At 41.8% G+C, this 26,669-nt stretch overlaps 3 protein-coding genes and 1 non-coding gene across 4 annotated transcripts; all 4 read right to left on the bottom strand.

The window, feature by feature from the left end:
- Positions 1 to 758: 758 nt before the first annotated feature.
- dtx4a (deltex 4, E3 ubiquitin ligase a) lies at positions 759 to 13,277 on the bottom strand. Its single transcript, XM_026353532.1, has 9 exons — positions 13,032 to 13,277; positions 12,173 to 12,387; positions 9,460 to 10,645; positions 4,955 to 5,016; positions 4,522 to 4,683; positions 4,345 to 4,406; positions 3,653 to 3,973; positions 3,454 to 3,543; positions 759 to 2,563 (listed from the first exon to the last, which is right to left on the bottom strand). Exons 2-9 carry the CDS (start codon positions 12,378 to 12,380, stop codon positions 2,333 to 2,335), a joined length of 2,322 nt encoding a protein of 773 aa, XP_026209317.1. The 5' UTR covers positions 12,381 to 12,387; positions 13,032 to 13,277; the 3' UTR covers positions 759 to 2,332.
- Positions 13,278 to 13,525: 248 nt separating this feature from the next.
- Positions 13,526 to 13,597, bottom strand: trnaa-cgc. The gene has a single exon. It is a non-coding gene; the product is annotated as a tRNA-Ala (tRNA).
- A 691-nt stretch (positions 13,598 to 14,288) lies between these two features.
- On the bottom strand, positions 14,289 to 16,854 carry si:ch211-119e14.1 (retrotransposon-like protein 1). The gene is made up of 4 exons (XM_033326558.1): positions 16,691 to 16,854; positions 16,255 to 16,373; positions 16,002 to 16,144; positions 14,289 to 15,243 (listed from the first exon to the last, which is right to left on the bottom strand). Exon 4 carries the CDS (start codon positions 15,239 to 15,241, stop codon positions 14,627 to 14,629), a length of 615 nt encoding a protein of 204 aa, XP_033182449.1. The 5' UTR covers positions 15,242 to 15,243; positions 16,002 to 16,144; positions 16,255 to 16,373; positions 16,691 to 16,854; the 3' UTR covers positions 14,289 to 14,626.
- Positions 16,855 to 18,866: 2,012 nt separating this feature from the next.
- coro1b (coronin, actin binding protein, 1B) lies at positions 18,867 to 26,171 on the bottom strand. Its single transcript, XM_026353219.1, has 11 exons — positions 25,031 to 26,171; positions 23,763 to 23,968; positions 23,432 to 23,554; positions 22,763 to 22,892; positions 21,837 to 22,018; positions 21,624 to 21,743; positions 21,376 to 21,480; positions 21,123 to 21,268; positions 20,912 to 20,969; positions 20,458 to 20,790; positions 18,867 to 20,375 (listed from the first exon to the last, which is right to left on the bottom strand). The coding sequence occupies exons 2-11, from the start codon at positions 23,964 to 23,966 to the stop codon at positions 20,253 to 20,255; spliced, it is 1,524 nt and encodes a 507-aa protein (XP_026209004.1). The 5' UTR covers positions 23,967 to 23,968; positions 25,031 to 26,171; the 3' UTR covers positions 18,867 to 20,252.
- Between the last annotated feature and the right edge of the window lie 498 nt (positions 26,172 to 26,669).

Here is a 26,669-nt window from a genome sequence, read left to right as displayed (position 1 = left end):
GTACTTACGCCATACGTTTAACAAGATCTAACCAGTATAAGTAGCCTCAAGAAGTATTATCAGCTTATTCAGTAATCACTCGAAGAGGAAACTAAACCATTTAAAACACCACTGCGACTTCTACCTTTTTGCTGTAACACAAATACACAAGAATCAGATTTTTTTTCAATTGCATTGTCTGATCGTACTTTATATGCAGGTTACTTATACTTCATGCATACTGAACTGTGTAGTAGAGTATGGAAGAAGTTTGTGCAGTCTTTCTTCTTTCCACCAGTATAAATATTAACATTTAAATTGAACCAAATGATATTTTTACATTTCAAATTCAACAGAGCATTAATTAACTAAAATAATAAAAATAGAAATAATGTGGAAAATACTCTTTTAACCATTGCAATAGCAATGCATCTATGGAAAAGTCAGTAGCACTTAGAGAAAATCTTTTACGAGTTACGAGTTAACATACAGTATAAAGCTACAGTTTCATTTTAACTTGTATGTTTGTTGCCTTGGAGAGATGTGGTGTAGCATGTGTTTGAATGTTATATTGTTTTTAAAGTGAGGCTGTGTAACCCTTTCAGAAACTAAGATTACCTGGTCTCATGGTGTATTTTACTACTGTTATATTTTGTCATCATTCTGCATTTTTATCTTTTGGCCACCGTGACTGTTGTTTACCAAAAATGACATATAGTCTCAATTTACATTAAAAAAGAAAGAAAAAGAAAGTTCTTTTTTGTTTTTGAATCTTAGAAAAATGTTTAATGCAAATTTGTGCACATAAAACACATACAGTACAGTGCATACATAAAGTATCATAAAGTATAAATGCTTTAAATGTTGACCTACATTAGTATGTTCACACATACTGTTGTACATCTAGTCTAATGTACCTCACAATAACCTGGTCCACAATGGACCGAATGCAAACGGACTGGACCACTTTGGCCAAAGCTGGATCCACAACATGAGAGAAGTCTTTTGCACCTGCTCATGGGCGAAAACTAAACACGACAGAAACAACCTGTGACGACATTTTGTAGTGTGATTACAGCATTTGAGGCTGGTGTGTGTGTGTGTGTGTGTGTGTGTGTGTGTGTGTGTGTGTGTGTGTGTCCTACGCAAGAATAGAGCAGATACAAGCAGTCTGTCTCCTTTTAGGAAACTACTAAGTAGAAAGCTCTGTGCAAATCTGAACTCAGGCAGGAGGTCCAATCCTAGCCTTTTGGGAATTTACTCCTCCTCGGGGAATAGTATAATCCATAGTAGCTTCTCCTCCATCCGTCATTAACATTAATGCAGATACAAGAAGACACAGAAAGCCATTAAATGGATCCATGCTCTAAGGGTCAGAACAATTAAGGAAAGTCAGTTTGACAACCTCTCAAATACAAAATACTTAAAGTGTTTTTTTAAACAAAGGGCTGGTAAATGGCATCTATAGTGTCATCAGGCAAACTCTGGTTCACCAGTAGCTTATCATAACCACCTCCCCTCCAGACACACACACACACACCACCACCACCACCACCACCACCAGTGGCACCACATCTCAGTCAGTCACACCACTTCCAAAAAAAAAACTAAGAAAAAAAAAGAAACAAAGCAATGAACACACATGATATAAAACAAATCGTAAATGCAAAATATAAAAACATGAAAGAATGGAAACAACATAGAATAATATATATCAAGTATCCATAATATACAACAATGCGATTTTTAAAAAGCAAACCTGAAAAGGAATGTAGTTCTGAAAAAGTACCACTAGAGGTCAGCAAATATCCATGCTCAGATGTCAAGTTATACAGTTGAAATATTTATCTCCTGCTCGTGGACTAATTAACACTTAAGAAAAACCGCACTCACTTTCTTCAGCTTCGCCTCCCCTCGGTTCCACATAGCAGCAGTATTAGTGGTAAACGCTTCATCAGCTCTGCAAAACTCACTCAGTTACATTCTTCACATGAAGTCTCACAGTATAAATGACAGATTGTTTTAAAATCTAACACTGACTCGTATGTGCACAGTGGTCTCAAATGTCTCACTGAATACCATCTGTAATCTTGACACTGCATCACTGCATCAGCAAAAACGAAAAATAAAATAAATCATTTCCCACCTTCTCACAACAGACTCATTCAAATTTTAATCTCGGCACATTCTGCTGCAACATAAACAGTGACGTTTTTTTTGTTTAAAGTTCCATCTCTGGTGGTAAAAGTTGTATAAATACATCATCTATCCAGCTGTGGATTCGTTCCCAGCATTGGGAGTTTACAGACTTCAGCCTGGAGTTTTGTGACTTCCGTGTCTTGAACGTCTCTGTTCAGTCTCTGGGTAGACACTCCTCCTCGGTGATGCCCTGGGCCTTGAGCTCTTCGAGAACGTTATCCAAGTGGCCCGGGTCTGGGTAGCCGTGGCCTGTCAGATTAGAGCCGAACTCCGTCTTGTGGTGCACCTCGTTCCAGATGACCGTGTCGGACTCTCCGGTGGTGCTGGACGTGCCCACAGAAAAAATGAGCCTGCGGTCCCACGCGACCAGAAGCAGCCTCAGAACCTGACAATGAGGGTAAGGAAGAAGATGACATGTCATTTTTCAGCCAGAAATCTATTAATCGGCTCCAGATTGTTCAGAATTCAGCTGCAAGACTCTTAACTAGAAAAAGAAAATATGATCACATCACTCCTGTATTAGCTTCCTTACACTGGCTGCCAGTATTTTTTAGGATTGATTTTAAGATTTTATTAATAACTTTTAAAGCTCTGCATGGCCTTTCCCCCAGCTATTTATCCCAGCTTTTAAAGCCTTATGAGCCTGCACGTAGCCTGAGATCCTCTGGTAGAAATCTTCTGTATGTCCCCAATGTCAGAATGACTACTAGAGGTGACAGAGCCTTTTCAGTTAGAGCCCCTAAACTCTGGAACAGCTTACCCGAGCATATAAGATCAGCTGACTCAGTAACATCTTTTAAAACTCTCCTTAAAACATACCTCTACCGGCGAGCCTTTTGCGATCTTCTGTAAGCTAAAACAAATCGGTCCTTGGGAAGACTCTCCATTAGATTACAATGTCTTTACGTTGGAACTGGTCTCCCCAAGGACCGATGTGGTAGTTGTTTGTATTATTGTTTTGTTTGTATAGCTGTTTCCTGCTCCCCAACCGGTCGAGGCAGATGGCCGTTTAACTTGAGCCTGGTTCTGCTGGAGGTTTCTTCCCCCAGGGGGAGTTTTTCCTCTCCACTGTTTGCCTAGTGCTTGCTCAAGTTGATCTTGTTGGGCTACATGTGTTTCTTGTCTGTCTTGTGAAGCACTTTGTAACATATGTTTAGAAAAGTGCTCTATAAATAAATTTATTATTATTATTATTATGTCAGTTTGTCATGTAATCCGGTCGCTAATCTTCATACTAATCATAAAGTCGCAAAGAGCATATGTTCTGTCAGTCACCTTGCGTCCCTTCTCGCTGTCGGGGAGATAGCAGTGTCTGGGGAACCCGCGGGCGGTGAATGGTTTGCCTGGATTTGGGTGCTCTGGGCCCTAAAGAGTGACAGCAAACGTCATCACATCGTCTGAGCAAAGCCAGTAAGATACTGTACTGTCTGTATTTTGCAACTAATGTCGCCGACACACTTTGTGCTAACTCTACCTGGATGCCGGGAGGGATGTTGTAAATGATCCGGATTGTTTTGCAGTCAGGATGGCCAGGCAGTGAGTGGGGGATGACATGGTACTCCATCTTGCCGGGGGGCTGGTTGCCGGTCTTGACCCCATAGATGGTCTTGCAGGTGGGGCACTGCAGGCTGCCATCCTTGTTGCCGTTGTTGTACATAGCTACAAGACACTGGAGGTGATACTGGTGACCGCACTGTGCCAGGCGACCCACTGACTCAGCCCTGGAGATGCCGCCCACGCCGGGGCCCTTGTACCCAGATGGTCCAGCCAGGGCCTCCATGCAGATGGTGCAGTCCTGAGTTGGGAAGAAAATTTTGATTATGATTTATATCTTATCCCATCTAATGCACTACAGTTCGTCCTGAACAGTTGTTTTTGGCTTTTTAATCACTGGCTCATGACTCATCACATAGCTCTGCACACGTTCTTCCTTGTTTGAACCTGAACTTTCAGCCAGATCCCATAGTATTTATCAGTAGATCAAGTTTATTTAGTTGTAGGAAGAGGATCTGTTCCGCATGTATGCACACCACCTGAAATTCCACACTTAGGCTGTTACAAAAACAAAACCATCAGCGTGACGAGTGATGTGATGTGTCTGAAGCCTCCTAAAAACCATGTAGTTAGACCAGTCCAGTTTTAAATATACTGTCAAGGGGAACTCACTTCTTCTGGGGGATTACGAACTTTCTGAAGGTACCGCTTCACCACCTCCTCGGGAGTCTTGCCTACAAAATAAAAAAAGGACAAAATATGATGATCTATCTGCTCATGAGCAAAATCAGCAAAAGGCATAACACTGAGCAAAAGGCAAAAAGCAGACGCCATCGTTCCTACACTCACCTTTGCGGGCCTGCTTCTTGGTGGTCTTGCGGCAGCAGTGGCCCAGTCCCGGTACAGGCTTGATATCACTCTTGCTGACAGGTGGAGGGTGAAGCACCAACTTGGGCGGACGGGTCAGGCAAACAGGAAGTCCTGCTGCGCTCATAAGGATGCCTGTGATACCTGGATACAATCAGCAGATGGCTGGTGTGAGACACTGTATTTAGGGCTTAGTCCTGGTGTGAGGAGCTCTTTAACCAGGACCAGTGTATTTACTGAAATACCACTTTAATATGGGGGTAAATGACATTAGCTCCAATGTCCATAGCTCAGTGTGTTTCATAGGGGAAAGTACAACAAACTTTGAACAGTAAAATGCTTGTTTGGACTCTTAAAAAGCAGAATTGTATACCATTTTGAGGAATGCATCTGACTAAAACGCGTTTCTCTTTACCTGCCAGAGCAGGATGAACGGGGCTCGATCCATTTAGGTTCTTCACTGGAACGGTTGGCACACTGCAACATAAAATATACACATATATATTAAAAAAATGTTCATCTACAGATTGCTGAGCCACTAAAAGCAGACTCCCTACATGCCAAGTCAGCTCAGCAACCCAGACTCGAGGTAAGTCTCAATCTGATGAGTCACCTGTAACCCAGACACAGCTGGCAGCAGCATATGCTTGTTTCTAGTTCATCCCATGTCAGCAGGTTAAGGAGCTTTTGCCAAACAGACAGTTCATCACGACTTGACACCTTGTCCTACTATTATCAGACAGGACTTCCTGCTAAGTGTGGTTTAAGGTAGCGCTGAACAACACCGGCAGCGATTGCACTCACCCTCACAGAATTTGCAAGACAAATTCAAGCACTACGACTATTATCCAATTTAAACAGCTTTGATTTTAACCGCGTTCAATGTCAATTTTTCACAGCTGGACATTATCTCTGCTTATCAACAGGTGAAACCAACAACTTTAACATTTTGTGATAAGCACACTAACTTCGAGTTGTGTACTTACGGTCTGCCAGTTTTGATAATAGTCATCTTTCTGCTTGGACGCACCACGGAAATGAATCAAGATATTCCACCAACAATGTCCACTTGCTGCAGTGATAATAGTAGCAACAATTGAGCAGGAGTATGTCAGATTTGCTGTTCCTCGGCTTCTGTGCTCGTGTCCGGTCTCCTTCCTCTTTTATAGGGCTAATCCGCCTGTTTCCATCTGTTAACTAAACTCTGGTTGTAGGCCAGAGATTCGTCACAGCAGGGATTACCTGTAAGGTACCACGTCACGCTGCCAGGCTGCCACAAGGCTGACAGGCACAGGCACGTACAACGGTATACAAACAAAGTGCTTTAGAACAGATATCACACATATCTGTCAGTAAATGGAAATGAAGACTTGAGCGGGATCATTTTAAGTTATTGTCATCTTTCATTGACCGCTATCCAGATAAATAACATATTCCTGTACATTTGGGAATAGGTTTTTCTTTTTATGTACAACAAAAACGATTATGTGTCAAAGCGTTTATCAGTTTAGACCCGAAATCATCAGATTGTCCATATTTTCTAAATGGTTAAATTATGTTTTTAATGCTGTGAAAGTGAACATACTGGCTGTCATTCTGTCCCATGATTTATTTATTTATTAATTAACTAAACTTGTTTACTATCTTTAATTGGGGACAGTAAACCACTTGCCCCTTGTTGCACTGCATTTCCTTTTATTTTGTTCTTCTTGTGTCATTGAAAGTTTCAATTTTCCCAGTTTGCTTTCGGCAGAGATATTTATTGCGTCCTTCCGTACTTACAGAAACAACTGGTATTATTTATTCCTCACTTAATTGCTCATTTAAGCTGCAAATTGCTATATTTCACATGAAATGTGTGATATGGAAAATAGTATTTGCTTTACCTTTTCTATTATAAAAGGCTGTTTAATGTGTGCTGAGGATCTTCAACCAAATAAAATTTAGAAAAGAGGGGCATGTCAGATAAGTTTTACAGATAAAGAGAATTTTAATTTATATTTTCTCAAGTTTTGTAAAAGGGAAATTGGACTGCTATGACTGTGGTTATATTTTAATAATGGCAAGTTTTTTATTGAGGTCTTTGTTAAAAGTGGTTACACTTCCTTCGCTAAATAAATGATGAAACAATGATGCGGACACCATTTCAGCAATGTAATGTAATCATCAGTTCCTGTGCTGGTCAATCTGATTACACTGAACAGTGTTACTATATTTGTCTGTTTACCAATCTAAGTGTATGGCTTCAGTATTAGCTTCCTGTGTGCGTGTCTTGCGTGATTCACTGACTGCATCAAAGCTTCACTCCGGCATGTTGACTGACATTGATGTGTCTGACTGGAAAACATGGAAGGAGGGACAAAGGGAAAGAAAGAGTGGGAAACAAGAGCAGGAGAGGTGTGTCGGCTAGTCACGTTTCTCTGATCTCGGCTAATCTTGTGGCATTAGAGCGGCCTCCATCTGGAGCGCTGGATGGTGGAAATACTAAAGCTCACACCTTGAATCAAGTCTAATAATAAAAAAGAAAGATAAACCTCTGTAGAAGGAGAACAGCTGCTCAGGTACACACAGTAAGATGAATCCAAACCATCTGCCGCGAGAGGAGAAAGGGCCACAACAGGTGTGTGCACCAGAGACATCTCTCGTCACTGTGGTAATCTGTGACCCCTCGGGTTTAAACACTTGACTGTCCTTGTTTGTCCTTTTTCTGCTGCGACACTGTGTTTGTCATTTTGGGACCAAGAAAGTTGATCTTGTTTATTTTAATAAGGATATTTTAAAAAGCCAGGGTCAGGCTCTCTTCTCACTTTGTTATATACACTTTGCGCTGGCTTGAATTATTCTGTATGTGTATTAAGCACCTGGAAATGTCCTGTCGTAATGAATCCACAGGAGGTTCCCATCAAACTGAATTTCCCCTTTTCTTAGCATGATGCATTGTTTTAGTTTCCTGCTCTGTGGTTTTAATGTTCACTCCCATTCGTATTGTTTCTAGTTTTAAAATAAAAAAACATTTGTAAGAGTAGTACATTTTAAATTTACTGTTACAAGTACAGCACATGGCTCCACACATGCCATGTTCCTGCAATGACCTCTTTCACAATATGGTTAAAAGCTCTGATACACTACCTACAATGCACAGTACAGTTATGGATTTAAAGGATAAAACACTGGGTCCAAGAGCTTTAAGAGATTTTTCCCCTCTTCCTAAGTGACCATGTGGTGCCATGGATGAATTTGGGGATGAAGCAGTAATGAAGATGAAGACAGCAGGAGCAATAAGTGGAGCCTGAGCTAAAGACAAGTAGAGGAGGAGTGAAAAAAGGTGAGCAGAGAATCCCAGGCTGACGGGATCAGCGAGACTCCAGATCTGTGACGTTGGCAGTTTTAGCACTAGCAGCAGTTAGAACCATCTGCTGGACAGAAAAGTATACTCTCACCTGGCACGTTGAAAGAATGGGTCAGTCACACAGCTCACCTAACACTAAATACAGGAATATTAAGCCTGTGATATTTGGCATTAATCTGAGGCTTAGCTGCTGCTAAACTAGGGATTTATGGAGGTTGTTTCAGCTAATGAGTGGATTTGGCAAAAACTGGGGGCTACTCTCGGTCGCTTCCTTGTACACTAGCAAGAAAAAGTATGTGAACCTTGTAAAATGTAACTGTTTTTTTTTTACATTAATTTGTCATAAAATGTGATCTAACATGAAAAGACATGAGTTATTATTTTAGGCACATTATATTTGTTTGTTTCTTGACTTAGATGAAGATCAGATCATATTTTATGACAAATTAATGCAGAAAACCATGAAAGGTTTTCCAAGGAAAGGTTCACATACTTTTTCTTCGCACTGTAAACCATCCACACCATGAAGGCATGTTTTAATGTTTGACTTTTGCAAGCATAGAAATTAATTGCTGAATTTGTGTGTTTGTACAATCTGGGATGTACATGTTTGCCACATTGCTTTTCTTGTGTGCTTTTATATTTTACAGTATATTTGTTCTTATTTAAAACAAGAATAAATATCAATAGAGCACAGGTCAAAGAAATGTTATCAACTAGCACAATCTGGCTAAGACACCTGAATACTGTGACTTCCTTCACTTCTTAACACGCTCTGTTGCGATAATCAAAACTGTCTAAACTAACACCTGGAGACCACATGGTCACATGGTGTTTGTTTGGCGGTGTTGGTCTGTGATGCACACCGGATATAAAACACGAGTACGCCTCAAGCACATGCAGGTCTTAAAAAGGTTTGGTTTTTGTTTAGTTTATAGTTATATTTACATGAGGAATGGTGCAAAATGTGCAAACAACACAAAAAAAAAATGGTTTCAACAGTAAAACTGAAGAATAGATTTATACTGGATATGGTGTGGCGTGATGTTAGTCCACATTTCACATTTGATGGAAAGGTTTTTCTGATTCACACACCATAAATGTGTGAATCTGTGTAAATGATTACCTGCTACATAGACTGGATACACAAACTACATGTACCTGTAACCAAATAAATCCCTCTTTAAGTTATTGCGTGACGCTGTGTGGAATGTGTTTAACAATGCTCCTGATTGTTTGTCCAAGGAACCTGATGGACTTTGTCATAACGATTAAAGGCTCAGAAATGCTAATGAGTTCTGATGAGGGATTCAAAACAAATGAAATTCACATCTCAGTAGAGTTTTCTTCCACATCTTGCTTAATGTGTTTTGCATATAGGAACATTTTTAATAATACAACAATACTTTCCTGTCCCAAATCAGTTTCACTCAAACGTTTTTTTAAACTACAATTTATCTGTTATTGATTGGTAAGTATGATTATGATTATCCACTATTTTTCTGGCTGATACAAAAGTTTGAACTCTTTTTGACTCTTATCATACCATGATCAGGTGGTTGTCTACTCACCCAGAGGCGATAAGGGCACGTGACTGAGCCATGGCTATTCGCTGCAGCGCAGGTCGGCTCAGTCCCGCTAGGCTCGACCGCGGCGGCAGAGGGGCGGCACAGGCAGCAGCCCCGGATGAAGACACTGGACCCAGGACACGGGCAGAAGGCGAGGGCGTGCACGTGGAGGCAGCGGTGGAGATGAGAGGAGGGCCTGGAGCAGGCGCTGTCGGGGCAGAACAGGACACAGAGAGGGAGGCAGAGGTGGAGGGGTGTGGGACAGAGGTGGCAATAGAAGAGGGCGTGGTGGAGGGTGGAGGAGGAGGTGGTGGAGGAGGGGGGAGAGGAGGAGGAGGAGGACGGGTAGAAGAGAGAGAGAGGGCGGCGGTAGCTGAGCCAAGGAGGGAAAGAGAGTGGGCGAAGCCTCCTCCAAAACCAAGGCTGGTGCTGCCAATACCACCACCACTGACGATACCTACACCTCCTGCCCCACCCATTCCACCCATGCTGAACCCTCCTGTTGCCCCAACCATAGAAGTTCTGTTTGGGGAAAGTGATCGGGCCAGGGAAGGAGGCCGAGGGAGCGTTAGCGAGCCAACTGTCCCTCCTGGGACAGAGAGGCTGCTGATTTTGGGACTTGGCGGTTTGGTCTGTGGTGGTCTGCGACCAAGAGTGTGTGCGGTCGACATGGTGCCTGCCTTCACGCTCAGCACCAACATGCATTGCTGACATGCACAGGGCTGTCCCAGAGAGGTGATGGCTGAGGCAGGGAGCGCCCCACTGGGGTACGCACTCCCATTTCCAGTCCCACTGCTGCTCATCCGGATCCCCATGCCTACTCCTGATACATCCACCCCCAGCAGTCCTCCATGGCCGGACATGGACATGGGTCCCCATGCATGATGGGACTTGGGCAAGGGGCCGGACACCAGTGGGTAAGCCAGATCGGCGCGGCGCTGGATACGTCGGCAGCGCTGCGTCTGCCCGTTGATTTGGGTCATGCTTTCGAAGTCAATGAGGTAGCAGAAACCCAGCGGCGCCAGGTCCAGCCAGGGCTGCTGACGATCACGTGCTGCCTGGATGGCGATGCCCACCTCCGTATCGTACGCTGTCCAACTGCCAGCGTCGTTCTCCCACTCCCACAACCAGCCCTGGCCAGGTGCTGAAGTAGGGTCGTAGAAGCTGCGTCGTACCGGTCGAAGGGTACCTGAAGGACGGATCACAAGATGAACAAAGGATTCGTACACACTGTTAAGACTTTAACCTGGTGTGGTGTCTTCAAATGACACAGTGGACTGATTTACTGCCCTTCAAGGAACATGTCTAACCATATGACATGTTCATTGAGGTGCACAACTTTAAATATTTACTCAACAATATATTTCTTGACTCGTAGACAACTACAACATTCTGGGCAATTAAATGTAGATACAAAAGAAGGTAAATGACTGACTGCGCTACTATTTGCTGTGGGCAAGTAGATTACAACCCTAACAAATTCAACATGTCTGTGTTTGCTTGCTAAGAATTTGGGCAAACAGGTTGCCCCTGGTAACAGCACACGGTGTTCTGAATTCTGATTGGTTGGCAGGCTTGATCCGACCCAAAGCTGCCTGTATTTGCTTTCCCAGGGTGTCCAGAGAAACTCTACTGAATCTCTACTGTAAAACCTTCACAAAGCAAATCCTTTGTCTGGAACACAAAACAGTGAAAGGATCTCTCAAATATGAGGACGCTTGAAGTGAGAAAAGAGATTTTGGTAGCATGAATTGAAACCATAACATGCACTTTACGTTCACAAATGAGGGAAATACATCTCACCCTCTGAAGGCAGAAGTACAGCAGAAATACATTTAACATAACACACAATAAATTATAAGGAACATTTCTCTGTAATGTGTGCCATACAGTGTGGCAGACAGATAGACATTACAGACAACAGGGGAGTTCATTCATAAAGTCTTCTCCCAATGACCCCATTTTTTCAAACAAACTGCACAAAGGCCTTTGTCAGTTAGTGTTGAGAGCAAAGGACAATGTTGGGGTGTTGGGGTCTCTGCCAAAATTAGATATTTGAAGACTGAAATTCCCCAGCTTTGTCTCTCAGAGCCTTGTTTGCCTGTTCTCTGAGAAGTTTGGGGTTTTGAGAGATGTCTTCTTCTTCTTCTTCTTCTTCTTCTTCTTCTTCTTCTTCTTCTTGCGTCTGTGACACAGGACGTCATCTTTTAAAACCCAAAACTTCACAGACAACAGGCAAACACGGCTCTGAGAGGCAAAGCAGTGAATCTCGTCGTCAAATACACTGTCCTTCGCTTCTTACACTGACTGACAAAGGCCTTTGTGTAGTTTGTGGATGCTTAACCTAGGAGACGCATGCAAATCCCACCAGAATGACAAATTTCACTATGAACATCTTCTTCTAAGCACAGGTTCCGCTACCTGACCTCCAGTTATTTAAACTAAATGTAACCTAACACAGGCAACACTGTAAACAATGGGGGACTAAATTTAGAGATCTAACATAAAAACAACAGCATTTATGGCATTGCTGCAGAAATAAGAGGCGTCTTTGCAGTAAAGCACTAACCCCACCAAACCATCGGTTTCTAGAGCAGGATCATTGTAGGTGCTTTTTCAAGATAAAGTGGACATATGAGCAACAAAAAGGCCTCCACCTAGGGCCCGGTAGCACAGCTACACCCGTCGCTGTGCGCCTCTCCTCTCAGCATCTCACCTGTGTCTTGTCGGAACTGGTGCATGGAATGCAAATCGATGATATAGGGCGAGAGGCGAGAGTCCACCTGGCCGAGGACAACACTACCACACCGCGGGTCGCTCTGGATGACTGCCTCGATGTGATGACAGACAGCCGGGCTGTAGGGCCGCCAGCGTCCGTGCTCGTTCAGCCATTCCCATACCACTACGGCGGATGCTAGTAACATCCTATTCCTGCGAAGGTGAACAAATAGAAATGACAACACGGAGGCGTTAAGTTGACTGCAAAACCACAAGGGATGTGGGGCATTTAAAGATACCCTGCTGCAGCTCCGCCGCGCATCCCTGCGCACAGCGGCGCTGCATCCATCTTGGACAGTTTGCAACCCAGATGTGTCTCCAATCTGTGAATATAAATATATATATATATATATATATATATAATTATATATATAGCGGTGACACGACATGCAAACTGTACCTTCCATGTTTGTAGTTTTGGGTGTGCACAGCACTTAGCTAGTAGGTCCTTTTATCACACGGACAGGGCTCAGAGAGCGGGGCGCAGATATCCTTGCAGAATGGTTGCATTTTACTCCCTATGCAGATGAGTGACGTCTGCTGAAATCATTTCTCCGGGTACAGTCAAGTTAGGGTGAGAGGAGAAAATGCAACTTGGATGCTCACCGTGGTGCGGCACTCGTAAAGTAGGTTACTGTGACACAATTGCTTTCATCGAGCAATGCAAACTTGCATATCCCCCCCCCCCCCCCCCCCCCCCACACACACACACACACACACCTCTCCCCTCCACCCCCAAATCTGTGCTGTCTGTATCAGGTGAGATTGCTAAGGTGTCTGCATGATCAAACATTTACCGGGTTGGATCGTCTCCAGTCGAGTCACTGCCGTGCAGAAGTGTTTGGGTGATTTAGTAATGCTCCATCTGTCATGGTGGGAGCGTCTTCAGTCTTGAGGTAGAATCCCTGGTTTTCTGGTTACATAATTGCTTTGACAACGTGACGCGCACTTATTTCTCATCTCCTCTACCTCGGGCTCACTCAGTGGCTCATCCACGACGTGTGGATCGACCGAAAGTCTCCCAACACAGGAAAATAATCGCACCGGCGAAAAATGAATGTTTGACATTCTCGTGCGTGAACACTCCCACGCCTCGGAGGTCTCCGGCATCCAATCGGATTAGAGCAAGGGCTGCCTCTGCCCAATCCTGGACCCCCTCCATCCAACACGCACCCTGCACCGTGTTTAAGTACGTAGTTTAATATATCAATATGTGTCACAGTAGCTGAATTGTGACATGTAAAAGACTCTCAGTGTGTTTTGTTTTTGTAAAACCTTAGTAAAAAGCACGTGGAGATGCCGGGGATTGAACCCGGGACCTCATACATGCGAAGCATGCGCTCTACCACTGAGCTACATCCCCATTGGCTGACGTGGCTCGGATTACGTGTTTTGTTTGATGAGGTTCATCCAGAGTTTCTTCTAGTGAGTTACAACAAAAGAATAATGTGCAACAGAAAAGTTAGCTTCTATTTATTTATTTAGTAGTAGTTGTACACAATGTAACTGAGATTAGTTCTCTTTGACGTCAGTAGTACTGCAGTATTTCACACTTTTGAACAGGATATTCTACTTTTTATAGTTTTCCACAAAAGGAAATGTGAAGCTAGTGGTTCCAAGTATTTATAATGTGTCCTCAAACTATTACTATTGTGTTTTCCATACTTACGGTACGTTTGCTGATAATATCCTTGAATGTGATTAAATTACGTGATTATCATTTTAATTGTCTCCGATTCAGATTCATTTTTCATGGTAAATAACTGGCGTTTAATTAAAACACCCCAAAATGTAAAGGGTCCAAAATACTTATTTTAGGATTTTAGGAAATTTCACTAGAACACAACAGGATAGATAATTACAGCTTGTGTATATTGCATGAAAGTGAAATGAAAACATAATTGATTTATAATGATAAAATATATTTTTTATAATAAAAATGTATTGTATACTTAAATACTTCAAAAGTAAAAACGTACTGCCAATTTGTGATGAATCATTTAGACCAACAACCTATTAAATTTGACATTAAAAATAATAACGACACTGTACAGTCTATGTTTTTGTCTTTTATTTGTTATCTAAACTAGAGACAGATTTAAAGCGATAAAACACTTACTACAGTCAACAATATACAGCACATAACAGGTTGATACAGGGATATAAACATTTTGTACCTGACTGAAGGTAAACTGTTGTACAAACATTCAAAATCCAGCACCCCCCCAACCCAATATCAGCAACAACCTTTTACCCTGATAAGTTGCCTTAGTTCTTTTTACTTTTCAGTTACAGTTTTGGCAACTAAACAAAACAGATAAGTAACAATTTTTTATTTTCTCTACCAAAACTTTATTCCTGACAGAAGATTTTGTGATTTCTGATTCTGGACTCACAGTGCGGTCACGTCTCCATCCTTAACCTCACATCTCCCTTCTTCAGACCAGATGGCACTTCCAGAGAACTGCTTTAGGTCTATCAACAACCCAGGCCCTCCACTGGCTTCCCCTTTAGCTCCCTCTTCTTCCACTGTCTCCTCCTTTTTCTCCCTCTTCTCCTCTGTCTCACCCTCTTGTTGATCTTTTAGCTTCGCTTGCTCCTCCTGGTTCGAACCCTGAGAACTCGAGTCATCATCCGATGAGTCTCCTTCTTTTCCCTTTCTCTCACCACTCTGCTCTTCCTCGTCATCCCCCTCGCTGTCACTCCCCTGCTCATCACCCTCCTCCACCTGTCCTTCCTCATCTTGGATCTCCTGCATTTCCTCTCCATCCTCCTCTGTTTCACTGCTAGGCCAGAGCCGGACCCCGAGACATGTTCCCACAGCTAATGCTGCACCTCTCACCCGGTCCCTGATCCCTCCTTTCCTGTACACGATGTTCCGGACGGTATATTTTCCATCAGCCTCTTTGTTCAACTTCTTGTAAAAGATGATCAGCAGCACAACCAGGCCAAGTAGGGAGAAGCAAAGGATCAGCACAGTTTTAGTGGCGTTACTATCTTCACCCATGCCTGAAATGAAGACAGAGAGAAGGTTCCTTGACTTAGCATGTTTCACACAGTGTGTTTATTTTTAGTGGGGGTGTGTTACATAGATTATTGCACATTCTCAGAAATATGACAGTTCACTTTCTTTCTAAACGATAGATGAGAAAATCTTTACATTTTAACATTTTTATGGTCAATACATAGCTGGGATCAGCTTAATGATATGTAAACTATTGGAAAGAGCAAAACAGACTGCACATAAAAAATACTGAAACAACATTTTCATTTTCACAATTACAGTTTAGTTTTTAGTTTCAATTAAACCTAACATGTTAATAAGTCCTCTTCAGGGCTGCAGCTAGGTCTGCCGGGGTAACTTTTAGCATTTCTGCTAAGCTAAGCTAACTGGCTGCCCGCCCGCTCTAGCAACTTATTTACTGTACATAAGTACAGTACTTATTTATCATACTAACGCCTCGTCTACGTATCAGCAAGAAAGCAAATACAAATGTTCCATAGAATGCTAAAAACTACTTTAATAGAGCAAAAGGTTTGATTTTGAAATGGTGTTTAATGATTTTATTCACCCACCTACATGGGTGTGGCCTGTAGTATATAGCACTGCAGAACAATGTACTAGTATCCCTACTATAGGTTTATAACCACAGATGATGTCCTATGAACCAGGCCTTATTACAAACTTCACCAGAAATACTCAAAGTGCTGTCAAGAGGTAAAACTTACACAAACGGGGACAGATAACGATGAGAAATGTGCCGTACCTCTTTAGAAATGTCCTCACTGAATGTTAAAATCCCGCCGGCTTTGGTGTGATGGTGACAGGCAGAGTTCAGCAGTCAAACTCCAGGTACATTCAAAGCACTGGTGGAGTTTTTATCAGTCCATTGGTAAATTTACCCAGAACCTAGAAATAAAAGGTCAATTAGTCAAAGAAATGAAAGACACTGAATTACCATTGTGTTATAGAATAATAAAGTCTACACTATCATCTGGACAAAACTGTAATATACATACGTATAAAGAAAATGGATCAGGAAGTTTGGTCTGCCTTTGAGTTGTTTGACTTGAAAACTGTATCTGCCTTGGCTGGAAACACAGGAAGCTAGCAGACAGCATGCAGTGTTGCTGGTTTCCTGTCGAAATGATAATTGAATAGTATCACTGTTGTGGGAGGAAACCTTTTTAAAACATAGTTGATTATACTAAGATCGGACAGACAGTAATGCAACACTGAGTTTAAAGATACCAATAAGAAATGAATTAAGTGCACTGCAAGTTGAATAATTAGGTAACTGACTTAAATAGTGAATTAATCACTGTATACTGTCAAACCCCTTTCATATGTAAGCAACTGAAATACATGCATGTTCACACGAGAAAAGCAATGCGTGCAGAAAAAGAAATTTAAGCAACAAATTAAAATGAAAAATTTCAACCGTGTAGAACTTACCGAAATTGTGAGTAGGAGATAAAGTTTGTGGAGCCAGACAGTACAAGCACAGAATGACTGGAAAGAGACTTGTGACATTTAGAGCACGGCTTGCAAGAGGCTGAGAATGAAAACGAGAGAGGGGATGGTGCATGAAATGTGGTGAAGAAGTTGAAGCGCTTTGAGGTAGGTGGAGGCTGAACAGGGGACTGAGAGCAAAGATTACAGACAAAATCAAGCAGGTTATGGTAGAAAGCACAGCTAAGGTAATGCAATGCAATTATTTATGGAAAGAGGAAGAAACCAACCCTGTCTCACCCCAAATGTATTTTAAATTACACAGTTTGCCACTGGTGGAGCTCAGCATATCATACACAGGGGAAATCAGTAGACTGGTTAGAAGATATCTACACTTAGATGTAGAATATGTAGAACAGGTGCAGGTTAACTAATGCAATTCACTGAAGCATATTTGAAGACTTTTTAATGACAAGCATGAACGTAGTGGAAACCTACATGACACCGCATTTTTTTTCTTGTGGCACAGGAAACATTGCACAGAGGGCAATGAGATAATACTGCTGATGGCGCAGTTTGAAAAATGTTACCAATTAAAGTTTTATGTCACGATTAAGATTTGAACCTTAAAAAAGAAAGGAAAAAGTAGAAGGCTCATAAGTAGAAGTAAAAGGTTCAAAAGCTGCACACAGTTTCTGAATGTAAAACACGTTCACCACATCCTGTTTTCGCTTCAGTGGCCAGGCCGCCACAGCCCCTACACCCAGCAAACACAGCAATCTGTACAGTGACTAGTCAATTGAAGTGAGGGACATACTGTAAACACGACCAGTTAGTGAGCAGTGATGGAACATTTAAATTTACGCTTTGAGAATAACTGCAATTTGAATATCAAACTATTTTAAGCCCAGTTAAAATGCTAGAAGCCATCTTGATGGATTTCTTATTTCATGCTCTTTTAATCCTGTTCCGTTTTTTTTTGTTTGTGTTTATTAAAAAATGTAATCTCAGAATTTTAACCTTATACTTTTTCTGTGTGGAGTTTGTGTGTTCTTATTATGTCTGTGTGGGTTTTCTCCAGGTAGTCCAGCTTCCTCCCACTGTCTGAAATGCATGTTAGGGTTAATTTCCAAGGTGTACGTTCCCCCCGTCGCCCAACGACAGCTGGGATAAGCTCCAGCACTCTTGTGACCCTTAAGATGACAAGCAGTTGAGGTGTTGGATGAATTAATTTGGTAAATCTAATTCATTTATAGGTTCACAACTCAGGTTTATACAATTAAGTGAGCACAAACTACCCCAATACCTGTCTGAAATGGAAATTATCTGTAGGTAGATACACTTGGATGAACAGCAGCTGCCCCAGCTATTTTCAGCACACAGTGTCATGGTCCTTGCTACTTACTATAAGAATGACACTAAACGTAACATACTCCTGTCTTCACAACTAGAAAAAAAGGAAACCTAAACAACCTAAACCATTCAGGGTACATCTGCCATGACATGCACGATAGTGGTGCATGTGCCTAGATGAGGTGCTTCGAATAATTTGCACAGCTTTTTGCTCAATGAGACCAGATTGCCACACTGTTAGTTTGTTTTTAGACTTTTAATGAGCTAACCGTGGCTGTAATATGTCATTTCTAATCCCTAGTTGTTCCCCTGCTGCAAGTCACCTGTGCATGTCCGATCTGAATGTGAAACACTGGAATGCAGCAATTAAGCTTTGTCATAAAACAGGCTTCTTTAGTAATTCTTGGGTGATTGCTCACATCTGACTAAAACTTCTAACACACTCTATTCTCTCTGTATGTATAGACAACTCCACTTAATTGCAGTTTTTGACAAATCTGGCTATTTCTCACTTTTCCCAGTCGAAAGCCACTTGTAAAACCCAATTAACTTACTGTGTGTGTGTGTGAGAGAGTATTTCTAAAGTGAGACCAATCATACAGGGAGTTCCATGAAAGCTGACATAAAATGTGAGAACGCGTGAGGGTGGTCACACTTTACAAGTGTTGTGTGTGAGTGCATATTTAACTGAAGCTGACAGCAGCTGCTTCACAGATGATCAATATACTTAAATGATGCTGAGCATGACTGTCTACCCAGAAGTTACAACAAATACATACTCACAGGCAGATCTTTTCTTAGTGTAAACAGAAAGCGTCTCCAGTAATACAAAGGACAAATTAATGTTTATTGAATTTTTGCAGTGTAGTCTCAGTTGAACAGCTACTGATTTTACAATTAGTGTTAAGAGGTCAGTGCATAAAGAAATATAAAGTAATAAAGGGATATGCATGATGTGGAATGTACCATTGTTACACTATCGTTCACAGATGGACATGTAACTTGTAAGTGCCTCTAAATGAAATAAAAAACACCTTTAAGAGCCATCTTTTAACACCTATACATACAATTGCAAACTGCAGACATTGTAGACACATTTCACTGTAACTTTCTCTTATTTGTGGCTGCATATACCTTGCTGAAATCATTATTTAAATATAACTTTAGTATGTTTTTAGTGTGACTTCACTGGAGCTAGTGTTTGGACATTTGTATGGGCTGTATTTAGCACAACTCTCATCTTAATCATCACTTCCTAGGAACTGGCGATTAAGATAAAATCTTAGTTCTTTAGGGGACTGTACTGCAGCCTTTGCTGCAAAAGTATTTTGACCTGTTTACAGCTTAATGATAATGTGGACAAATATGTTGCCTTAGGATGCCACAGAAAACTTTACAAAGCCATCGTCCGGACAACATGAGGGTAAAAAACGCAAGTGCAACCTTTTCATTGACTGCAATGACTTCACGTGATTACAATACACAGAAATATTTAGCTACAATGATCAGTTATCATTCACACAATTTATACTGTCAATGTCTTGATTTGTGTACCAGGAGATTTTCCTTCTGTTAGTCTTTTCTCTAATGAAGCAGTAAAACGAAGTACGAGCCACACACACAATTAGTTAACAACTGGGGGTCTGATAGGACATCACAGTCTAGCAGCTTTAACTACCTGATTAAAATAGCCCTAATGGTTACATTTGTGAGTGATTAGAAGAAAAGAAAATTATATTGGAGGTACTTAATTGCTTTGCTATAGCATGTCAACCTTCATTAGCTTTAATATAATGCTAATGGTTCCTACTTTGCGCATTAGTGTGAGGCAATGATGCCACTGTATCTCGTCCAAAAGTCCTTCTAAGCCTGGATTGTGGAAGCTCAAAGCTGCATTATATTTACCACCAAATAGCTGCTGCATTACTCATTTGAATTTTAAAAAAGAACATTATCTCACTGTTAAATGCGACTCTATGCAGATGACGCACTGTTCGCAACCACAACCTGGAAAACAATCGCAGAAACAAATTGTGGTCTTGTTTTCATCGCGATACTTGACCTGGCTGTAAGTCACTGGGACTCACAGTTAGTGGCTACCCTACACTACATTCTCCCTCTCACACAACTTAAGGTACTGTTGATTCTAGTAAGGCTATGGTCTATCAAATTAGTAAGAATGCCCTCCAAATGTAGTAAATCTCCTGCTTCCTCATACATCCCCATCTTCGATCCGGGCCAGCTGCCTCTCCAGCAATTCGATTCTCTGGCTCTGAGCGAGCACAACAGCACGCAAGGCCTTCATTTCTGTTAACAACTCATTCAACAAGTCATCCTGAGAGAAAGGAGGAGAGAAAGAGCAGGTCAACAATAAGCCCTGAGAATGACAGACAGTGTATCTCATTCTGTCCACTGACCTCTTTCTTTGGCCTCTCAGTATTTCCATCTGTCTCTCTCGTGGCTACTCGTGGCTGTGGCGCATCATCTTCTAACTCCTTAGCAGTAGAGGTAGCAGTAGGAGCTGCTGCACTGCTGGGTGACGGGGGAGCAGCTCCAGTCCCAGAGTCTTGTGAGACAAGCTTGGGCTTGCTTCTGAGGGTGTCTCTGTGTTTGGATGGAGGAGCCGTGTACCCACCACTCAGCGAAACCAACAGCGGTGGAGCATCCTGCCCAGCAATCCATTCATCAGCCAGGAGAGCAGGCTCCAACCCAGCTGTATCTGGGTAGAGGTCTCCCTGGAATAGATCGGACTGTGGAGGCAAGATTGAGACAGTTAACTTATGGATACATGTCTGGGCACACAGAGGCCTAGCAAGTTAAGAAATACATTTTTAAAATCATTTATGCTCTCAAAGACTGTGCATGGCTAACCTTTCGTGGTACAGTCATAGAGATGGGTTCCACTTTCCTTTCATGCAGTTTGTAGAACCTGCAAAAGAAGCAGAGAATGAGTAAATAATACGTCTAAAGCAATTCTTTGTTCTTCTTTATTCTTCTTTGAAAAAAAAAAACAACTCAATATCAGCACTCTTTTTATATAATCAAACAAATATCAAAAAAAAATCTGTCGTACTATACCTACCTAGCGATTTCACACTTGTTGACATCCACTCCTCTTTTACTAAGAAAGCCAGCTCCTCTCTGAGGCTCCTTGCTGCTGTATAAGCTGAGGAAGTGAACATAAGGTGATTCATCCGTCACCTCAAAATACCTGATGGTGCAGTCCCCCTAAAAACCAAAAGGCAAACTCATTAATGTGAGCGAACCAAAACGTAAATGAAACCTGTTCTAATTACAACCGGCTAAGCAAATGGATGCTACAATCCCGAGGTTACCTTTCCACAAAGGTAGACCATGTTTGTGTCAGGGTCATAAAAGGGTAAAAGAACCCCATTACTCGTGTCCATCTCCTGTACTGCCATGGGTTCGGAGAGATCATTCTGTAAAACAAACAAAAAAACTATTGTTTGTAGATACCAGATCTGATTTCTTGAATATGTACACATAACTTGTGCAATGCAGAAAATGATTCCTAAGGATACTGTGTTGGTCGTCTAGGTAGAAAACAGCTAGGCAAGCTTACTGTGTCCCACAATGCCAGCTGTCTCTCACTCATACGGCTGAAGCCTGTGGTTAAGATCTTCCCATCAGAGAGGAACACAGCCCTCATCGGCCTTGTACCATCGTGGACCTTCTCTTTGACCTAAGAGAACAATTAGAAACCGATTTAGGACAGGCGTGGAGGTATGACTCAAGACTGACAGCTAACGATGTAATGTTAGTAAAGTGAAATAACCTTGAGGATGATGCCTCTTCGTGGGTCGATGACACGCAGGGCCTTGTCCTTGCAGACGGTGCAGAGAGCACTACCGTCCTTGTTCCAGCTTACACTGTATATCAGGTCTGGGTGGGCATCGCTCAGCTGATACACGAGTTCCCCGGTGCCCACATTCCAAACACAAACGATGTTATCACAGCCTGGAGAAGGAGAGAGAAAACATCCAGTGTAGTAATGATAAAGAAATGTCATACAAAAGCAGTTAAATTAATTATGTAGACAGATACATAAATACAAGTACCTCCTTGTTTACTTGTGCAATCTAATAGTAAACACCAACCAAAATTGTGATAACTGTGAATCATGATGCTGCCTGACTACAAATAAAAGGCTTGTGTGCGTGTAGGATACATTTCACATGAAACTAAATCGAGTGCCTTCACAGCAAAGTGTAATTATGAATTGCTGAGAAGGGAAATCTAATTCCTTGCTTGTATAATGCAGTGGTATCTGAACTGGTCGTCACTGAACACCAACACAGTAAGATAAGATGTGTTCTTCAACTCTCACTATTTACAGATGTATGGGAGTGCGTTACTTTTCTCTGGATGATGTCAAATGTTTAGCACAGGCTTAACACACCTCTAGTATCACTAGAGTCTCTGCTTGGTTGCCATGTATGTTGACAACTCTTTCTACAAGGTTATAAGGTTGACTTTCATGGGTAATGTTTCTGTTACATGGTCTCCCAACAAATGCCCTTTCAGACCATCGTTTTTATGTAAATTTATGTAAAACGTGATCTGAACCTCATCAGTCCTGTTGCACTCTAAAAGGCAAATATAAAAGAGCTGTAGTCCAACGATCTTGGTTGTAATTCAAGCCATCACAAACAAATTACGAGCGACCTATATGTGGTAGCTGAGTGTGACGGATGATCTCACCTGCAGTGAGGAGGATGTTAAAGGCAGTCGGGTGCCAGGCCAGGATTCCCACTCTTTTACTGTGGCCCTCAAGAGTCACAATGGCCTCCGTCATCGGACTTGTCAGGCCCCCGTCTGGGATCTGCCACACCTAAAAACAACAAACCAAATCAGACATCTGCTTATGTAAAGATCAACATCTCCCCTAATGAGTTTAAACAAGAATTGTGATCTTATGAAGACCATTGTAAGCCGCCATCTCTGACTAAACAGCCAGGCTTTTCATGTTTCTCCTGTTTTCTCTTCTGCATCCTGTGTTTTTAACTTCAAGAGAAGCTTTATGCAATGGTCTGTCATTTTGGGACACTTTATTATTATTATTTTTTTAAACAAAGAGTCGGATGAGGAGGTTTGCACACTTAGAAAAAAGGCATGAGTGGTATTAATCTCCCTGTCTAACTCTGAAAAAGTTTCCCAAATTGTTTACTACTACATATGACACTGACATTTAGCTTGTCACGCCTTTTTCTATTTTTAACAGCCACAGCGTAAAAAGTAAAGTTGAGCAAGAAGTCACTTTAGACATCGAAAACCTGGCTTCCACAAATGTGGTCCAGGTTATCAGAGCAATTTACCACTGGCTGATACCAATAACTGATAAGTACCACAAATGGCACATTGTGGACCTGCCTTTACTGTGCAGTCCTCTGAGGCACTTGCAATGATGTTGTCGTCATGAGGAGACCACTGAATGTCCAGCACCGGCGCTGCATGGCCGCACACTGTCGGACTTGATTGATCGATTCTGCCACTCTGCGAAGGAAATGAAAAGTTAAAAACATAACTCAATGACATAGTTATAACTGTCCACTGTTGTTCCTGAAATTGTAAAAGACAAATTGGCCAAATACAGAGTGACATGATGCTTTCAGCAGCAGGTAGGAAGAAACAAGCTAGAGGCTTTAATAAATATTGATCTCCCATGTATCTGATGATTATCTTAATGCTGAGATGGTTAAACCTTGTTGATTGGAACGACGAGGAAGGCCCCTCCTCCGCCTGCTTCGATGATGACGGCGAGGAATTTTGGGTTGACCGCACAGAGGGGACTGTCCCACGTCACACGGGACACTCTGACATCGTCGATGCAGTGCTCGGCCTTCCACGCCTGAGCAAAAACATGGCGGAACTTGCTCTGCCTCACCACGCCGCGCCGGAAAGACATACCTAGAGAAAAAAGGCGAACAAGTCAGTCTCTGTGCTTTTCATGAAGTAAAAGTGAAACAGTTACTGTAAGTTGATCATCAGTGAGTTAAACAGCAACAACTCTCGTAAACAATCTATTTTTAAGTCACTTATCAAGTCATGAATACAGTTCCTGCTTTTCATGTCATATCATTGTTTCTTAAATATCCTTCAACCTTATCTAGGTACTTTGTGTGTTTTTGTACTACTGGTTGAACAAATATCATTGGATCAGTGTGCCACTTTGAATAGAAGAACATTTCTATCTACTCTAAAGTTTTGTAGAAAGTGTGTTCAACCAAACTCCATGAAAAAAAATCTAATTATTACAAAACTCACCAAAAAAGAAAAGCAGACACAACGAACTACAAACAAATAAAACCTAAATCACAGATGACCCTCTCCTCCTGCTCCGTCCCTAAAAGCTTATTTAACAAATATTACTTTTTTTGTTTAGTTTAAAACGATGCACAGTGTATTGTCCTGCAGTTTATTCGTGGAGCCCCCCTCCCCAACATCTTCACACTGTAAAGACATGTGGCTGCCAAAACAGCGGGCAAATTATTTCATACTGGGAGTCTGATCTGAACAGCGCAGTCAGGCTTCAGCGGACAAAAGGGCATGATCCGTCTGTAACCAAAACAAGCCTGTGGCGGTGACGGGAAGGGGGTTGGGCGGCCAGCAACATCATACCAGAGCTTTAAAGTAGTCAAAGGGGAAGTGCATGGGTGCAGGTATGAGCGCCATGGTCGTGCAATTTGTCGGAGAGAATAAAACTGCGGTGTTATAAAGAGTCCAACACCTTGAACGCTTCCATCGGTATTTAGGTCGGTGCTGCTAAATAGAGGTGCCCCTGTTGTATAATAGTGTTTTGACAATTTGATATGTTGTTGTTTTGCTGTACAGTTTGTTTCGGGGTTTCTATTGTTGTCTGCAAACGAGACCGAATGGTTTTGCAAAGAGAGGCAACAAAAGACGCACGGTAACGCATAGTTAACCCCACATTTCAAGAAAGCTACTGTGTAATAATGATCAGGGACCTACCTGGCGATTGAGGAGCTCTCTCTTTATTAGAAAAAAAAAGGGGGGGGCGACCAAAAAACAGGCTCAGGCGTGACAGGAGGAGGCCAATGAAATAATCCGCCGCCAGCAGCAGTAATTTAATCCTCTCCTGTGTCCAGGCTGACGTTCACGTCGAGTGCGCAGACCTAAAACAAAAACACGTCCGGCCCGAAATAAAGATCCATGCAAATTACTGCCGCATTTCCAGCTCCCGGTGTGTCGTTAATGTGGAGTTGGAGTGGAAGCCGAACCTGATGGAGCATGTCCCGGGCTCATCTATCTACATTGGGTGGTGCACGGTGACGCTGAATGGAATGGAGCCGCGGGGCTGTGGATGATGGGGTGGGAAGAGATGCAGACGGTGCTCACCCCCGTCTCCCTTTACAAGCGACTACCCTGCAGAGATGGATCCAGCGGAATCCCAGACACTTCCGCTCACGGCAGGATGTGTCAAAGACGCGCAGGAGTCGAGAGGGATATCGCCCGTCCACGTCCAGATTCCTGTTTTTTTCCCCACTATGCCGGATGTGGATCCACCTGCAAAAACCGGAATAAGAATTTGTTATGAGCTTTTTAATTCACAATGTAATGTACTACAGTAACGCTCAGCGCACTGCGCATGCGTGGAGCACAGCCGCATGTTTGCTAGAAATATGTTTGTTAGTTTTTGATAAACTTTTACAGCAGTGGTGTTTAATTTGTTATATATATAAATAATGTTAGTGTTACCTTAATGTGTTATCATAATATATACAAAATAGAGCTGAGGCAGTAATTTTTTTCTTTTGCATTAACAACAATAAGTATTCACCTCCAGTGATAAAGTAAAAATTGCTATTCCTGCCAATAAAATCATTTATGCTCCATTTGATTTTACTGTTGTATAGTTTAATTCACGAGTGACTGTATATGCAAACACTGTGAGGTAAATCTCTAAGTTAAATGTAGTGGGGTAAAAAGTATAATATTTGACTCTCACTTGTAATGATGTTTAGGTAAGGTAGCAGGTAAAACAGTAAAATATATGCGTCACATTCAACCCTTACATTAATACATTAGTAGTAATATTGTTGTAATATATAGGCTGATACTCTGCTTCTGCATTGAGTAGCTGTTGCAATTATGTGCATTTGTCTAATTATAGTTAATGTTTTCAATACAAGGCTTTTATTTTATAATAAAACTGGGAACTGTTGAATTTACAGTGTGTTATTATAGATCTTAATACTTCCTCAACCACAGCACATTTGAACCAGAAAAACATATCTGAATAAAACTTCCCCTGCATTCCAGTGCTGAAAAGGGACTGTAAGCCTCTCAGCCTCATTGGTTTGCAATTTATTTATATTATATATTATTTAAAAAAGAAATCTGGTAATACTAATAAGACATGCATGACTTAAGTTGATTTAATGCACGAATTAAGGTAAAATATATACTTTTTGTGCTTAGTTTTTAATTAATCATCCATTTATTCATATTTCACCTGATACAACAGAACTCAAAAGCTTAATAAGTAGTGTTCATTGTATATTTTTAATGTAGCTAATGTTAATTATGGGTTTATACTTTGCACTGTTGAATATGTTGAACGCATTTCGGCCCTTCGGCGCCACCAGGT

The sequence above is a fragment of the Anabas testudineus genome, chromosome 18, assembly GCF_900324465.2.
Source record: "Anabas testudineus chromosome 18, fAnaTes1.2, whole genome shotgun sequence".
Classification (NCBI taxonomy): Eukaryota; Metazoa; Chordata; class Actinopteri; order Anabantiformes; family Anabantidae; genus Anabas; species Anabas testudineus.
Note: the sequence above shows the minus strand (reverse complement) of the source record. Positions and strands in the feature narration are given on the sequence as shown.

Excerpts from the sequence above, each read along its gene's own strand:
- si:ch211-119e14.1 (XM_033326558.1), bottom strand. The coding sequence starts at position 15,241 with ATGGGTGAAGATAGTAACGCCACTAAAACTGTGCTGATCCTTTGCTTC.
- coro1b (XM_026353219.1), bottom strand. The coding sequence starts at position 23,966 with ATGTCTTTCCGGCGCGGCGTGGTGAGGCAGAGCAAGTTCCGCCATGTT. Across the intron at positions 20,970-21,122 it reads AACAAGTGTGAAATCGCTAG|GTTCTACAAACTGCATGAAA; the intron begins GTAGGTATAGTA and ends CTTCTTTTGCAG. Across the intron at positions 20,376-20,457 it reads CTGAGAGGCCAAAGAAAGAG|GATGACTTGTTGAATGAGTT; the intron begins GTCAGTGGACAG and ends CCTTTCTCTCAG.
- dtx4a (XM_026353532.1), bottom strand. The coding sequence starts at position 12,380 with ATGTTACTAGCATCCGCCGTAGTGGTATGGGAATGGCTGAACGAGCAC. Across the intron at positions 5,017-9,459 it reads CGTGCCCTTATCGCCTCTGG|TGTGCCAACCGTTCCAGTGA; the intron begins GTGAGTAGACAA and ends TTTATGTTGCAG. Across the intron at positions 2,564-3,453 it reads ACAGCGAGAAGGGACGCAAG|GTTCTGAGGCTGCTTCTGGT; the intron begins GTGACTGACAGA and ends CCTCATTGTCAG.